This window comes from Carassius gibelio, chromosome A5 (assembly GCF_023724105.1).
Source record: "Carassius gibelio isolate Cgi1373 ecotype wild population from Czech Republic chromosome A5, carGib1.2-hapl.c, whole genome shotgun sequence".
Taxonomy (NCBI): Eukaryota; Metazoa; Chordata; class Actinopteri; order Cypriniformes; family Cyprinidae; genus Carassius; species Carassius gibelio.
The window spans coordinates 11,025,484-11,042,475 of NC_068375.1; the positions used below are offsets into that span (position 1 = coordinate 11,025,484).

Sequence of the window (16,992 nt, forward strand, 5' to 3'; positions counted from 1 at the left end):
CAACGGCAGTCTAACTTTTTATTTGTTTCTTTAACTCTATTTTATTTTGTTAATGTACAGGCTTTAATGAGCAAAATTGTTGTTTCAGCGCGATGGTCATACCAAAGCTGATTGGTTATATTTCTAAAAAAATATTAAAACAAGACATATTATTCAAAGCTGTCAGATTTTGCTAAATAATTAAAACTGTAAAGCTTTCACAAAATAAAGAAAACTTTTCTCTGCAGTTTCATTTTCCTTTCCGAAAACTTTGAAAAAATGTCACAATGAACCGTTATTTAGCACACTTTTTCTTTCGTTTTGTTAATCTTTCAATATGATTTAAGTGAAATATATTTAGTGAATATGCATATTCCTTATTATGTAAAACCTATAGGGGTTAGTTTTTCAGTTTTCTCCATTCACAGAAGCCCTGCAGGTGCGTGTGATCTGTTGAATTCATCTCACATATCCTCAGATAAACTCTAAGGGTGGTGCATTGAGGCTTGCCTATGATGAGTTCATACCATATATACACAGTTCAGTTACAGGTTTTTACACAAGCAAAATGTTTTCAGCACGCATTTCAGCCTTTAAATCATTTTTAAGAAAAGGGATGAGTCAAAAGAATCAGTTATTACATTTAAGCAATTATTACCTATCAATTATTATATTCATTTGATAACATTTAAATATATCTTTAATATATATATGTAATATATTTGGATTTTTAAAATGCATTCGCTTCTTGTCGATCCACCAGTTCACATTTTTGAGTGTTTGCTGCATATAAATATGGGTCGATTTTTGCAATGGTCTGCACAAAAACCACAGAAGGGCTTATTGAAACCGCAGATTCATTCTTTGCCAGCAGGTGAAGCTTTTGGAGCAGCAAAATATAGCAGTTTCCATGGTAATGGCTGTACAGCAAAGCAAGTAATTTTGAAAAGTGCAGTGCTCATATTTATTCAATAAAATCAGCCTTTGGAAGTTTAATCTCACATTAAGCTATATCGCAATTATTGTCTTTCTGTACCCAAATTTAAGACTTTTTGAAATCATAAGACTTTAACTATTTAAAACTTTTATGGCCTTAAATTTGATCCCAACAACTAAAATTAAGACGTTGGTGGGATCAAAATGAATAAAATCAGGAGAGTTCAGCTGGAAGCAGAATGTGTGAGTCTGTGTTTTTCTATATATATATATATATATATATATATATATATATATATATATATATATATATATATATATATATATGAGTATTCGCTATTGCTTTTCAAAGGAAACCAGCATGCCATTCATTATTTGTTGCGTAGTGAAGGGTATGCTCTAGGTAGGTAGCCTATGTGCAGATGCTACGCAATTAGGATTGTTATCATGATGACTTACAAGTTCAGTATTCTTTAAATCACGAGTTCAGTAAATCTGCACAGATTAGGCTTACATTAACTACCTCAATAATTTAATGAGTGAAGAAAAGTAACCAGCCAAATTGGCTAATGATTTGACGTTACCTGTCACAGATGATTTTTACCCGCATTTGGCAGGTTGTGGGTTAATTTCAAACCCTGCTTGCAACTGTCTAAAACGTTATATAAAGGTCATGAAGTAGACATTGTAATAATTCATCAACAAATCATAAGCAATCGCTTGGCATAAAAGTGCGCTATTCATTGATTGAGAATAACTTTGAAGCAGTCTGAAGCACCGCACCTGTTTTTTTTTTATTTTTTTTTTATTTTTTTTATGAAATTATAACATTTTGAAGTTTAAAAATCAATAGGCTGTATCGTGATTTATGTTTTTCCATCACAAAGTATAAGACATCTTAAAATGTCATAAAGACATTTGTTTTACCATTTCATGTCTTTTTATGCCATTAAATTTATCTCACCTGGAGGGTTTTCGCTTTATTCGCACACATGCTCCTAAATACATTTTAGTTTGCACACATCTATTTTAGTCGCAAAAGGGACTGAAGTGCCTGCACTGTCGAGCCCTGTCTTTTTCTGTGAAATATCCACTTCGTCTCTGCAGCGCACATGAGAATGTCCGCAGGAGGAAACTGTTTTCACGCACAAAGATACGATGCTTTAATTTTAGAGCGGATAAAAAAGTACAAGAAGATAAAAATAATAAAAGCAAAAATGTTTGTCTTGTGTGGGAAACACTGCTGTTAGTAGCCATAAATTACAAAAATTATACATCTTAGCAGACTTACCCCAGTTTGATGAATTGTGATATTAACAAAAATTTTGTATGATGCTATTATACATTGTGCTTAAGATCTTTTCCTTAAAGGCATGAACAGGAATTATTTTGGGAACCCACAGAGAGAAGGGGGCCTATACCTTCTGGTCATATGCCGTTGGTCTGCCCTTGCCAAGCAGCGCCATCATTAGCTGGAAGTTCTGCCATGTATTACACAAAATCATGCGTGATGGTCACCGAAATGTAAGTATGCTTCCATTTTAATTTAATAATTATCTGCTTTAAATACATTTTTTTTTGCCTGTTTTCCAATGACTTCCCTACCTCTATAACAGTGGTTTTATTAGCTTGTTTCAGAGGCCTAATACAAAACACACTTGAACAATTTTTATTATTATTATTATTTATTTATTTATTTATTTTATTTATTTTTTATGACCATCAAATATAATCTACAGTGGCATGCGAAAGATTGGGAACCCCTTGCAGAAGCTTTGTAAATGTGAATAATTTTAACAAAATGAGAGATCATGCAAATTTCTTTTATTTAGTATTGTCCTGAGTAAGATATTTTAAATAAAATGTTTACATTTTAGTTCAAAAGAAAAAAAAATAGCAAATTTTATTTTTTACAATTTGTTTTTAATAACCCCATACAAAAGTTTGATAACCCTTTTTTTGTGACGTTTGTTCAGAAGTCACTTTGTTTGTTCTGAACAGTTAAACCGAGCACTTTTCTTCAGAAAAATCCTCCAGGTCTTGCAGATTCTTCAGTTTTCCAGCTTCTTTTGCATATTTGAACCCTTTAAAGCAGTGACTGTATGATTTTGAGATCCATCATTTCATATTGAGTAACTCAAACACAACTATTAAAAAAGGTTTAACATTCACAATGCTCCAGAGGGAAACACAATATGAGACTAAATGTAAACATATTTTATGTAAAATATATTACTCAGGACAGAACTAAATAAAAAAATAACATGCATTTTGTATGATCTTTCTTATTTTATTACAATTATTCACATTTTCACAGATTCTTCAAGGGGGTTCCCAAACTTTTGCATGCCACTAAATATACAGTTTTCTCCAATGATATCTCATTTACTAAGTTTTTGGCATCTAAAACTAGCCTAATGTCATTCTCTATTCTCATAGAAGATTGTATTGTTAATTGTCTTGATAATTTTTTACCAGACTTTACAAGACTGCATGAGACACTACAGCAGCATTGCTGAGACAGGGTTATTATGGGTAAGTCAAAGTGCATGCACAAATTTCAGCATTCAGAACAAAAGGAAGTTGTTATGGAACTCTTTTTGACTGGTTTGGCAAATTATAATGATTTGTTGTCATTATTTTCCATTGTCAGACTAATACACGGGACAGACATGGATATGGACAGCTGGTTTCTCTATATTCCAAACTCCTCTGCACCAAGATGGAGTTTCACACTAAGGTAGATTTCAAAATATTCTTGTGCCTGTAATGTATTTACCCAGCCATTAGCCATAACCTTTGTTGACTTGAAGCCCCACTTTTGTTTGAGACAATTTTCCAATGCCCTCCAACCCAATCTTATGAGAAAATGCCAGTATTGCATGACGTGGCAATTTATGGAAAGGTAACTATTTACAAGGTGGTAATTTTGTATGAATATGTACAATTTGATTTATATTAAAAAAATTTTTTAAAGGAATGAATGAAGGTCCACCCTTAAGAAGATCATAGAAAAAAACATATGCATGAGATATTTCAAATTCATACAAATTAGCCACTAATTCACCAAAATGTAAGACCGTTATGAATAGCCATGAGTGTGTTGGGCTAGGGCTGGGCGATATATCTAACGATATGATCATGCACATCTAGTCAGAAAATCTGGTTCCATGATTAACGTTAAACTGCCATCACCTGCTTTTAAATGGAGCAGCATTTAGTAGACAGAGCTGTAGATCGCTGACAATGTACGCAATATCTTGTTCATTATCGAAGGCGATTCATCTGGGATAATTAACGCGATATTGCGTAGCTTGTCAGCGATCTACGGCTCAGTCTATTAAATGCCACTCCAATTATAAGCAGGTGATGGTGATTTAGCGGTAATCACGGAAGCAGCTTTACTGATTAGATGCACATGATCATATCGTTAGATATATCGCCCAGCCCTATGTTGGGCTATAAGCTGATGTGTACCTTACAGTGTTTCCCACAGCCTTACACTCTATTTGGACGGCACTCCCCCGTCCCCATACAGGTATATAAATATGCAAATTATTTTTCTGCCAGCAGGAGGCGCAATTAGAAACCGAGAGATAGAGGTTTCTCCGGTAACAACTGTATATGAAGCAGCGTTGAGCTCGCAAAAACTGATTTATCGGGCATTACATGCAAGGTGGAATGAAAATGACATCTAAAATTTAGAATACAGTGATAGAAAAACGCCCGTGGCAGTTTATGATTTTGAAACTTGCAGTGCTCGTGTTTATTCAACATAGTCAATGCCTTTTGGAAAATCTGTTTGTGGCAGTCAGTTTTGATATTGTGGCGGCCCGCCACAAATAAATCAATATATGGGAAACCCTGCCTTAGGTACTTTTGTTGCAATAAAACAAATAAACTAAAAAATATGAGTTTCTTTTTTATTTATTTATATACTTATTTTTTATTACTTAAAAGCCCAGACAGACTGTGCAGCATCAACCATCTTTCATGTAATACTGTAAGGTATACATGTACACTGTAGCTAAGACCTAAATGACAGTTTGTGACTTGGGTCAGACAGTGACTTAAGCTGAAAGGGAATTAATCATTTATATTTGAATTTGCAAAGAATTTTGACTGAATCGCTGTTATGAATGACTGACTGATTAACTGAATCCTCTTTTGATCAATAGACCTTTTTAATGTGTCTGAATGCATCTTCTGCACACTAAGGGTGCATTTATTTGATCAAAAATGCTGCAAAAATTGTGAAATGTGTTAACAATTTAAAATAATTGTTTTCTATATAAATAAATTATATGAGTTGTTCTCTTTTGTACATTCTATTCATCAAAAATCCCCCAAAAATTAAAGGGGTCCTATTATGCTCTTTTAGAATGTCTTGGATTTGTTTTGGGGTGCAATAAAACATGGTCTCATGCTTGGTATTTAAAAATAATTGCATTTACTATGTACAAATAAGTGCGTGAAAATGTATTATTTTTATTGTTATTTAATTATAACATTTATCACATGAATTTCAGTGAAACTGAGTTGATTTCCTTTATACCATATTTAGTGTTGTCACGGTAACAAAATTTCAGTATTCTGCACTGATACCAATGAAAATCCACGGTTTTCGGTACCAATTTCGGTACCAAAGAAAAACACACAAATATGCTAATTAAAAATAAATAAAACTTTTTAGCACTAACAATAAAACCAATGCCATTCTTTATACTTATTTACAATTGTGTTTAAAGTTTTTCTACAAGTTATATAATTATGAAAAACTGTAAACAAGTTTCACCCAAATTTAATTTGTCTTTTAATTTATGAAATTTAAACACATTTTATTTTTGGTAAATAAAGGGGATTTGCTATTAAAATTAAAACATGGATGGTTTTATAATTTTTTTCGACAGTAGTAGCAGTATCACATGCATTTTACTAAATAATAGTAATATTTCTAGCACAATGCCTTTATGTAAAAATTAACTTTTAGGCTTAATGAATGCATATTTGTCAATTTAACTGAACTTAAGACTGGTGGTGATGCTTAAGATATTTTTGGTCATTGAGGGTTTCTGTAAAAAAAAAAAAAGTAATAGATCATATTAATTATTATTAAAAGATAATACTAATACTAATTCTACTATCATACTAATGTATATACAATGCACTATGAATTGATGAGCTGCTGGGTTCATGAATATTAATCACATTGTCTGTGTTCGGTCAAACTGATTTGCTGAAATCAATACGGGGACGGTACTAGATCAGCGCCAGCCAATGAAATTGCCATTTGCACATTAGCTCCGGCCACTACCGGAGAAACCGGTATGTCTTCTGCTTGTCCGAAAATGAATATGAATAATTCTAAATTAACTCGATTATTTTGACAGGAGAAGACAACAAAGAATAGTTTACATATAGCGTGTTGATTCAGCGTGGTAAGACTCTCGCTCTCTCTCTCTTTGCATGTGTGAGAAACAGCGCTATCAGTAAAGCAACGGTGAGTCGTGCGCCTTCACAAAAAGTTTACAGAGCATCAAATACAGGTTCGCTGTGCGTCCATTGAGATGAACTGAAAAGTTCAGATCGCTTGATGGACTGAGAACTCTGAAGCTCAGATGCTCAAAATAATGCAAGCGTCATGCGCTTCAGTCTATGTAGTAAACAAACCCGCACATCTCTGCCATTCATTAATTCACACAGAGACACGCAGAACACAGATTCATTCACAACTTTTGCGGCTTAACATTTACAGATACTGGTCCATATGGAGATTTGATTTGATTAATTTATGCTAACTTTGACAAATTCCATGACTGTCCATATTAAAATGTACGTTTCATTTTCATGACTGGATTTTGAGATTCCGTCCTCGTTTTCTTCTTCGAGGAAATCATAGTGCTGAACCAGGTTTGAACGGGACCTCGGTACTACCGGTATCGACGAAGTACTGGGTCTTTTGATAACACTAACCATAGTCCAGTGTTTCCCAGATGGCAAACGTGTGCAAATTCATTCTCTGCCAGCAGGAGGCGCTGTGTGAGTGGTAGAGATCAAGGTTTCCCCGGTAATGGCTGGAGACATGGCATTCAATTTTCTGACGACAGTCGCTTTCCTCCATAAATACATAGCTATAAAAACACCCGCATTTAATGTATGGGAAACACTGTAGTCTCATAATTGAAATAAATGCAGCAAATTACATCATTTTCCAGTATTGTACTGTCAGCAATTTATTATAAAAATGTTTTCATAATACTAACATGCATATTTACATTCATAATTATTCAGGTGCATGTGTAATAACTTGAGGCTAACTAACTAACTATAACTACAGCAGCACTTCGTTGTAGTCTTTCTGATACATTCAACCAAGCATCGTAACAAAGACCCGGCCCGGATTTATTTGAATGATATTCTAATGGGCTGCTTTGTGATATCACAAAACTCTGAAAACAAGCACTGTCGTCTAAACAAGCCGTTCGTTGTAGCTCTTGAAAAGGGACTTTTTTTTAAAACAAAATATTTCTCTTTGGAGTGGATTTTGAGATTTGTTAAGTTAGAAGATCATTTGCATGCCCAAATCATTTGTATTCCTTTAATAGGAAATAAATGTGAATCAGTTTCCAGCAAAATATGAAGCCGTGCAAGGTTTTTTTTTTTTTTTTTTTTACATTTGATGATAATCCACCTGGATGAGAGCTAAGCAACAAGCATATTGCCATTGTTACCTAGATACGTGTTTCAGCTGATTAAGCATGCTGAATCGGCATCAGAGGTTTCTTTGAGAGAGAGATCACTCTGATTGACTGTTCAGCTTAGCAAACCAGAAAGAAAACTAGGAAGCAAGCAATCCATAAACCATTATACATGGCCTACCTTAGCTGAAGTGTTGATCCTTTTAGAATGCACATCCTTGGTGTTTTGAATAAGTGAAAAATTAAGAGTATTAGGCACTGGTGCCTCCAAGTTAACTGTCATGCAGTGAGCACGCTACTATTCAGCTTCCACACTACACAAAATCACAATAGCGCACATTTTTCTAGGTTAATGTTAGAGTGTAATGTGTAATGTAATGTTGCTACTACCTGCGTGTTTCAGATGATAAGCCACATTTGAGATCGATGAACAAAACAAACTTTTGGATGTCCGATGTACTGTAATTACCACATAAACCAGCTGTTGTTTGGATTTTTTTGTATCATGTTAACAAACTGCTTTTAACAATCACTGTTTGGACTTCATGTCCAACTCAAAATCTATGATCAAATATTGATAAATAAATTAAATGCTAAGGGGTCACCTGTAGCCACATATAAAGCTCATGTAAATAACAAAAATTGAAAGTTGTGCATAAAATTTAAATTTGGCACTTTTGTTTGTAAATACAGGGTCAGTTTCATTTATTTGAACTAAAATATTTCTCTGCGTTCTCTTTGCAGCATTCTGAAATCCCAGCCAGTCTAGAAGTCACAGATGAAGTCCTAGAGCGAACAGCGGGAACAGACATCAATAATGTGTATGTAAAATTCCATTTACTCTGTATTTATTTCTACTGTATTTTATCTCAGCAGAAATACATTTTTGGACTTTGCACTAAAGGACCCCTGCATTAGGTTTTCAGCTGTTAGAAAATTATTCAATTGTATGTATTTAAGTAATTTTCAATTAAATGTATATTTTTCTTGAAGTTCCGCCCTCTTCTTAAAAGGGAGGCAGGACCACTGGCTCATTTCCATTAAAAAAAGGGAGAAACACAAAAACAGTGTGTTTTGGCTCATACCCTAAAAATGGCAATTTCAACAAGCTATAAAAAAATTATCTGTGGTGTATTTTGAGCTTAAACTTCACAAACACTGGGGACATCAGAGATGTACGTTACATTTTTAAAAAAGGGGTATAAGGGGTCACCTTTAAGTCATCAGTTTTAGGACTCTTGGTTTGATGTTCATTTTAGGATCTCACCATTATCCAAAATTATATAATTCCTTTAGAATTTTTTTTATTTATTTTTATATTTATATATAGTAATAATAATTGTAAATTACCAAGTATATTTAGGTAGCTCAGTTACACAACTGTTGGCACTGTATGTTCTACATATAGACTGTATAAAAACATGGACGTAGTGTTCGTAACGTCACCCGTAGATTTCTGAAGAGTGTTTTTGATGCTTAGAGTGGGCGGAGCGGGCCTTCGCCATCTTGGCAGCACATCACCACGTGTCACTACTGGATAATCCAAAATGGGCAAAGAGGCAGGAGCTGGTTGCTGAAACTATGCCCACCCTAGCTCAACAGCGGTGACAGCAGTGGCAATGCACCGGTCACTCAAGTTGCCACACCCTTAATTATGCAGAACTTTATTTGTGAAATTGTGAAAAATTCACCCTCCCTTACAGTTGTCATGAAGGGCAAAATTAGCTATATAGACCAAAACCACTTTTTGTACCAGGGTGTAATCTCATTTAGTTATTTTTTCTGCTTTAAAATTGAGCATTTTAACATGGGGAGTCTATGGGACTGATTCCCTTTTGGAGCCAGCCTCTAGCAGCCAGTTGATAAATTGTAGTTTTAGTCACTTCCCTGTTGGTTTCGCAAGAGATACCGGAAGGTTGCTGCTTGGTTCTACACAGCTACCTAACATTGGGACATACACTAAAAGGGTTTCTCTGCTTTCTGCTCCAGGTTCCAGCTCACAGTAGAAGTGTTTGATTACATGGATGCAGAGCTTCGATTAGCAGAAGCTGGTGAGTGTTCCGCTTTTTTTTATTTATATTTAATATGTCTACAAACCCTTTCAATGCAGTAACTAAATATTGTAATAGTCAGTAGTGGAATACACAATAGAAGGACACAACTGAGAACTGTCGCCTGATGTACAAATGTTGCATAGGCACAAAAGTTTTTAAAGGGGTCATATGATGCGATTTCAGTTTTTCCTTTCTCTTTGGAGTGCTACAAGCTCTTGGTGCATAAAGCTGGTCTGTAAAGTTGCAAAGACTAAAGTCTCAAATCCAAAGAGATATTCTTTATAAAAGTTAAGAGTCAACCACTCCCCACTAAAACGTCTCATTCTAACACAACCCCACATCTCTACATCACTATGTGGGAAGATTTGCATAACGCCACCCAGATGTTCACACAAAGAAAGAAGGCCTAACTTTTATTCTCTCTGTTGCCATCTCTGCCATGTCATGGAGTCGCTGTGTTTAGTTGTGAAAGTGAAACTACTTGTTTGGCCTTCCTAAAGAGGACACGACTAGAAATTTTTATGTTTAGGGTTTTATGTTTACGCAGCACGATACGCAACACGTAAAAAGACAGTATAATTCATTATATTCAATAATCCAACTGGATGCAACCAATGCCTCGTTTGTAATGGGTTTTATTGGTTTTGTCTTGTCTAGTGATGTCTGGATCGCGAACGAATCTTTCTGTTTAACCAGATCTTCTTAGCTGGTCAAGCTAGTTCACCAAATCAAACTGAATCGTTTGAAATGGTTTGCGTCTCCAGTACGCACTAATCCACAAATTACTTAAGTTATTCGGTTTATAAACGTGCCTAACACTCACTTTGATGTGAAATAAACCAATATCCCGAGTTATTTAGTTATTCCTAACACTACATTGATCAAACTGCTAAAAGAGAACTGATGATGGGATGTGCACGAGCAGAACAGCTGGACAGAGTATAATGTTGCTGGCCTGGGAGATGGCATATACCTGGCCAATAAGAGCACATCTCATTTTTTCAGAACGAAAAAATTGTTGCGTTTCAGAAGGCGGGGCATAGAGGAGAAACAATAATGTGCATTAAATGGAAAATAATGTTTTTTGAACCTTAAACCGCATGAAAACATTGCATTACACTAAATACACAAACTAATGTTCTTTATAGCAGCATCATACGATTCCTTTAAAATCAAGAACAAAAGTTGTATCCGTTAATATGAACCAACATAAACTTATAATGAACAGTTGAATTTGTGTTAACTAATATTAATTTAACAACATTTAATATATACTATATCACATGTATTATGTGTTTGGGATGACATAAGGAAAAGTAATAGTAACACTTTACAATAATGTCCCATTAGTCATTGTTAGTTAATACATTACCCTTATTGTAAAGTATAACTATTACTTTCCCTTATGTAATCCCAAACCCATAAACTTTTGTTTATCTTTTGAAACAATAATTAAGATGTTTTTAATAATGAATTAATAAGATGGGCTAATGAAGCAGAGCAGGATTTACACGTCTGCTTCAAGTCCACTGATTGGAGTGTTTTTGAAGCTGCTGCCATCAATCTCGATGAGCTCACAGAGATTGTAACCTCATACATCAGTCTCTGTGAATATAATGTCTATTCCTATTCCTTACTTAACATACAACATTACAGAGCTGTTGCCCTGTAGTTATGTGGAACAGATGATTTGTGGTGATGCAGTCAAAATGGGACTCAATTGTATCCTACAACATCTAGACAAACCAGGGACTTATGTGAGGATCCTGTTTGTGGACTTCAGTTCAGCTTTCAATGCAATCATCCCAGCACTCGTCTGTACCAAACTAGCCCAGCTCTTTGTTCCTAGTTCTATCTGTAAATGGATTACCAGCTTTCTGATAGATGGGAAACATCTAGGGAGACTAGGGCTGCGGGATTAATCGAATGTGATTGTCATGTGCATTTTGTTAGTAAAGCCGGTTCAGTAATCAGCAGGAAATCATCATCACGTGCTTACAGATGGAGCAGCATTTACAGAGCTGAGTTCACTGACAAGTTACACAAAGAAATCACAGATGATATTGTTGTGTGATTATGAAATAATTTGCGATAAGACAGCTGTTTGTATAATTTGTCAGTGAACTACAGCCCTGTGTACTAAATGCTGATCCACCTGAAAGCATCTGAAAGCAATTTTTATCAGGGAACCTCCTCAAAACGTGATTGGGATAGATTTGAGAGGCACTTCAGAAAGGTTCAGACTGCAGAAAGGATTATTGGTTCTCCCCTGCCCACCCTTCGAGAACTGTATATATCCAGAGTGAGGAAAAGGGCACAGAAAATGACTCTGGATCCCTCACATCCAAGCCATTTTCTTTTTGAACTTTTAACATCTTGCCAGTGCTACAGATACGCAAAACTACATACGCAGAACCAGTTATTCTGAGCACTCATGCTTAGTTTGATTTAATTTTTAAAAAAATTAAGTGTCCCACTTCTCTTGTTGCCCCCTAGAGCATGCTTCCTTGCCAGAACCAAGTTAAATGTAAGCCAATATCAGCTAATAAGGCCTGCGTAGCAAAGAGGTTGTAGGATGCTATTTGTGGCCTGCTCTCTCATTCAGATAGTAGCTAGACAAGAAAACATCAGCTCACTTCCATAAGGGATCTGCTTCAACTGGAGATCAGCAATAAAATATTTCAGTTCCTTGTGTTAATGTGACACCTGTATAAGGGCAGTGGACAAAAAATAAAGTGACTTTGATTGCCATTAGTGTCCTGCATTCTCTGTTGCCCCACTTCAGCTTCTTTAGCTCTGAGGTGATGGTGTACATGAGGTACGTTGGCACGCTTCCCTGGTGCTTTGACATACTTTGCAGGGCATGAGAGTTTGAATTATCACAGGTGCTCCACTGTCTTCTTTGCTGCTGTACTTTTGCTATTCTGCTTTAAGGAGGATTAAAGGTCCCATGTCCCATAAATATATATAACTAATATTATTTTTTGATTATATAATTATTTTTTCGATCTATTCCCATCACATGAAAGACTGCAGTGAGTAGACAGAGTCTGTTTATCGCGTGAATGCAGTGATCTTGTCAATATAGCAAAACATGTTTTTTCCTCACAAAATGCTTTCACCACAACTAATAGCAAACACATGAATACAGTAAGAGCTTTGTTGTGCAGCATAACAGCGTCATTCATTGTAACAGCAGTTTAGGCAAGTGTGCAGATATACTCGCGATGTGTGACAGCTCCGAAAAAATAAAGGGAGCGTTCTTTGATCTGTAGTTAAATCACAATTTAAATAACAGATTTGTTTCATGCTACTGAGAGAAACAATGTGAAGTTGATCGTTTAGTCACTGGCTTGATTCACTGATGCATTAACAGTATTAAAAGATTTAGAAAGAAAGTCTGTGTGAACTTTAATGATTAGCTACACATCAGAAATCACTGATCACAGATCAGGCATTAATGAACACTGTTACTCACTGTTTGTTGGAGGTTCTGTCGAATCCATATCATAAAAGTCTGTTTGTAACGCCTGTGCTGACATTACGACTGAATTATATGTAAATATTTGGGCGGGAAAAGCAGAGAAAGGGGAGGTAACATTTCTCCTAATAACATCACAAGGAGGAAATTAAAGAGGAGATTTTTCTCAAAGGCAGAGAAATATAGCAAAATCTAGATTTACACCGATTAAAATTTCTAGAAACTTGGGGACCATATATACAGGCTAGGAGAACTCATATTAATGTTAAAAAACCTCAGAAAGTGAAAATTTCATGTCATGGGACCTTTAACCCTTTAATGCGTATGATCACACTGGTGTGATTAGAACTTTCAGTGCATCACGTCATCAAGTGCTGAATTTAAATCTTCAATTTTGGTCTCTTGGTTTACATCAGTATAGCAACCCCTTCTTAGGAGACTGTGCTACATTTACATGTCTTGTTATTTTAACAAAATGCAGTGATTAGGAAAAAGAAACTACCCGATAGTATCCATTCTAATCTCATCCTGGTACCAAATTAAATTGTTCTGTATTCTTTTTATTTCTAGTGCTCCGCCAGCTCAATATGTCTATTGCTATCTCCACACTGACGTCAGGCCAGTGTAAACTAGCTCCACTCATCCAGGTCATCCAGGACAGCAGTCAGCTCTACCACTACACCGTCAAACTGCTCTTCAAACTGCACGCCTGTAAGAGTTCTAGCTACATTAATTAAAGTCATAATATTAAAAACTGATTGATGTTGAAGTTGTTAATGCCTTAATAATAAAGTTGTGTAGACACTTTCTGAATCTAGTTGTTGATACTTGGGGAAAAAAAAACAAATATATATATATTTTTTTAGGTTTACCTGCAGACACACTTCAGGGACACCGTGAACGCTTTCATGAGCAGTTTCAAAGGTAAATTCAAGCTTTTCAAACTTCAACAGGATGCAACCAAAGTGACATAAAGTCTCAAAAAATGGTCCCTATAAAATGTTATATTCCAAGGACGAAATGGAATTTTTTTTAAATTATTATTGACAGAATATTATGACTTCTGTCTTTGCTCTCTTTTTAATGCTCTTAAGAAAGTATCAATGTCTGATTTTTAACAAATCATTCTGGCTGGTCTTTTTGAACAGAAGATTATCAGTGAATAACAATTTAATTTTCTTTAATACAAAGACTGGTCCCTAGAATATTACCATAGTACCCTGAGCATCCCGAAGAAGCACAAAATCACTTTTACAGACTTTTAAATTAAATGTTCCCTCCTGGTGGAATGACCAGCCCAACTCAATCCGAGCAGCTGATCTCTTCCATCTTTATTTAACCTCTTTAACACTCACTATTCTAATTAAATAATTAAATTTAAAAAAATACAAATCTAATTACCTTTCTAATCTTTTTGTATTCTATCCATTTTCTTTTCATTTATTATACAATTATAAAAAAAATACCTCTAACACTAGCTTGTTCTATTGTTTTTTTATTCTTTCTGTTTTCTTTTTATTTATTCTATTTTTTAAAAGCCCTTGCTATGTGTTCTGTGTTTGAGCTAACTGAGGCTTGTTATAGCACTTATAAATCATGGCTGTTTTGTTGTTTATGATTGCTTCCATTGTCCTCATTTGTAAGTCGCTTTGGATAAAAGCGTCTGCTAAATGACTAAATCTAAATCTATATTTCAGCCTCAAAACATTCCTCAATAAAGCTCGAGACATGCTATACTTCAAGAGGCTGATCCAGATACCTAGACTACCTGACGTAAGGAAATATTTGATTTATATCTTAATAACAGATACTGTATATTGATTACACTTCATATCCATACATCCAAGCATTTTTTCTTCTTCTTAAGTCTCCACCCAACTTCCTTCGGGCCTCTGCGCTAGCGGAGCATGTTAAACCCATGGTTGTCATCCCAGATGAAGAAGAGCTTGAGGAGCAGGAAGAGGATGAACCTGAGTCTCTGATAGATGTTAGTGAGGTGCAGCCTATCATGGCCTCTCAGCCACAGGTACTTGCAAGTGGTGACCAATAAGTGTAATGATATAGATTTTGTGAAAAAAACAGTTAAAAGAGCTCTAATGCGTCTTTATTGTGTTAGCATGTAGTATTGCTGCACGATATTGGGAAAAAATTACATTGCGATATTTTATTTTTCTGCAATATATATTGCGATGATTTAAACATCAGAGTATTATTTAAATTGGAGTAAATTATTTGTTTGTAACTTTAGGATATGGTTTGAATTGTTAACATATGAACTAACATTAACTTTCCACGAGCAATACTTTTTTTTTACTATATTTATTAATCTTGGTTTATCTTAGTTTATAAAATCACAGCTGTTCATTGTTTGGTAATGTTACTTCACAGTGCATTAACTATGTTAACAAATACTGTACAAGTTTTGATATCAACAATGAAGGCTTTAGCCTAAATGTTGAAATTAACAATGTTGTAGAAGTACAGTTTAGTAATAGTAAATGTTAAATAATGAAGTTAAATAGTTTAATAAATAGAACATTATTGTAAAGTGTTACAGGTTTTTTTATATATACACCAATTCAGACGTCTCGTGAGTTCAGTGTTGGACAGGTCAGTTGTTTAAACCATTCATTAAATTGAATCGGTTCAAATGAATCAGTAGTTCGCAAATCGGACAAGTTGTGTAATTATTTCTGCAATTTAGGATATCACACAAGATTTGACAACACAGAAAACATTTCATCACTGGATATGTTTTTTTTTTCTTTTTTTGTTGACATCGTGTCAATTGATTTTGATTAATATGCGCGATGGAGAACGAGCAAGACAGCGCTCGTGTTGTTTGAAGACGGTGAAAGTGAGCATGCACATCCTGCGATGTGACTATCGTGGATTTGTACATCGCGATATTGATGCTAAAACGACACATCGTGCAGCCCTAGCACATAGACATTTTGAAGAGTTGGCACTTTATATAATATTTAACCTGAACCTTTCTTGAATTTCTTGGCTCCTATTTATGCAACTTCTTAAATATGTCCTGTTTTCTTTTTTTTTTAAGAGTGACATATTTGATCAAGCATTTGGACCACCCAGTGATGGATTTGATGATAGGTAGGTCATACTTGATTATCGTACCATACTTCATTTGTTTAATTTGTTTAATTATGAAGAGGTGACATTTTGTGATATGTATGGAAGGTTTATACTTTGAAGACATTCAAAGTATGTATGTACCTGAAAGTATGTACCCGAAATCTACTCTGTACTTCCTCTGTAACACAGAGACCTTCAAATCGAACATCTGAAACGAGAAATTGAACTTCTGAAAGCTGAGCTTGAAAAGATAAAAGGAGAGGTGAGACATTTTATTTAAATATTGGATTTAACAATATTTAAATCTTGGAATGCAGTCTTTAAGATGAAACCGAAATCCAGACTATATCATTAGCACCTAAACTTGCCATAATATCATGAATTTCCTACCCCTGTGTCTAAGTTCAAACTGGAAATACCACTATTAGTGCTAGTTGGATGATGAGTATTGTTGTGGGGTAAGTTTCATTTGTTACATGATAACGCAAAGCAGTTTGACTACAAACTTTTTATTTTTCTTAATTACAATTATAATTACAACTTTATAATTATAACCAGCAAACTTTTTATCTTTTAACTTTTTAGTTTTTTTATGGCACAATGTTTTTGTTTTTTTTTTAATCACAGAGACATTTTTGGTTTGAGACAGAAAGTTCTGCACAAAATTCACGAAATTCAAATGAGTAGTGCTGTTTAGTTCTGCTTTTGGATTTTTTGCCATTTGATATTTCTCATTCGCAACAGAAAT

At 34.8% G+C, this 16,992-nt stretch overlaps 1 protein-coding gene across 1 annotated transcript in view; it reads left to right on the forward strand.

The window, feature by feature from the left end:
- hip1rb (huntingtin interacting protein 1 related b) overlaps positions 1-16,992 on the forward strand; it is a 64,434-nt gene that overhangs the window by 16,735 nt on the left and 30,707 nt on the right. The window contains exons 3-13 of the mRNA XM_052591710.1: positions 2,297-2,439; positions 3,394-3,450; positions 3,569-3,655; positions 8,358-8,434; positions 9,603-9,664; positions 13,719-13,859; positions 14,015-14,072; positions 14,846-14,921; positions 15,016-15,174; positions 16,210-16,262; positions 16,434-16,506. Of these exons, the coding sequence (XP_052447670.1) occupies positions 2,297-2,439; positions 3,394-3,450; positions 3,569-3,655; positions 8,358-8,434; positions 9,603-9,664; positions 13,719-13,859; positions 14,015-14,072; positions 14,846-14,921; positions 15,016-15,174; positions 16,210-16,262; positions 16,434-16,506 (986 nt within the window). The remainder of the gene's footprint in view (positions 1-2,296; positions 2,440-3,393; positions 3,451-3,568; positions 3,656-8,357; positions 8,435-9,602; positions 9,665-13,718; positions 13,860-14,014; positions 14,073-14,845; positions 14,922-15,015; positions 15,175-16,209; positions 16,263-16,433; positions 16,507-16,992) is intronic.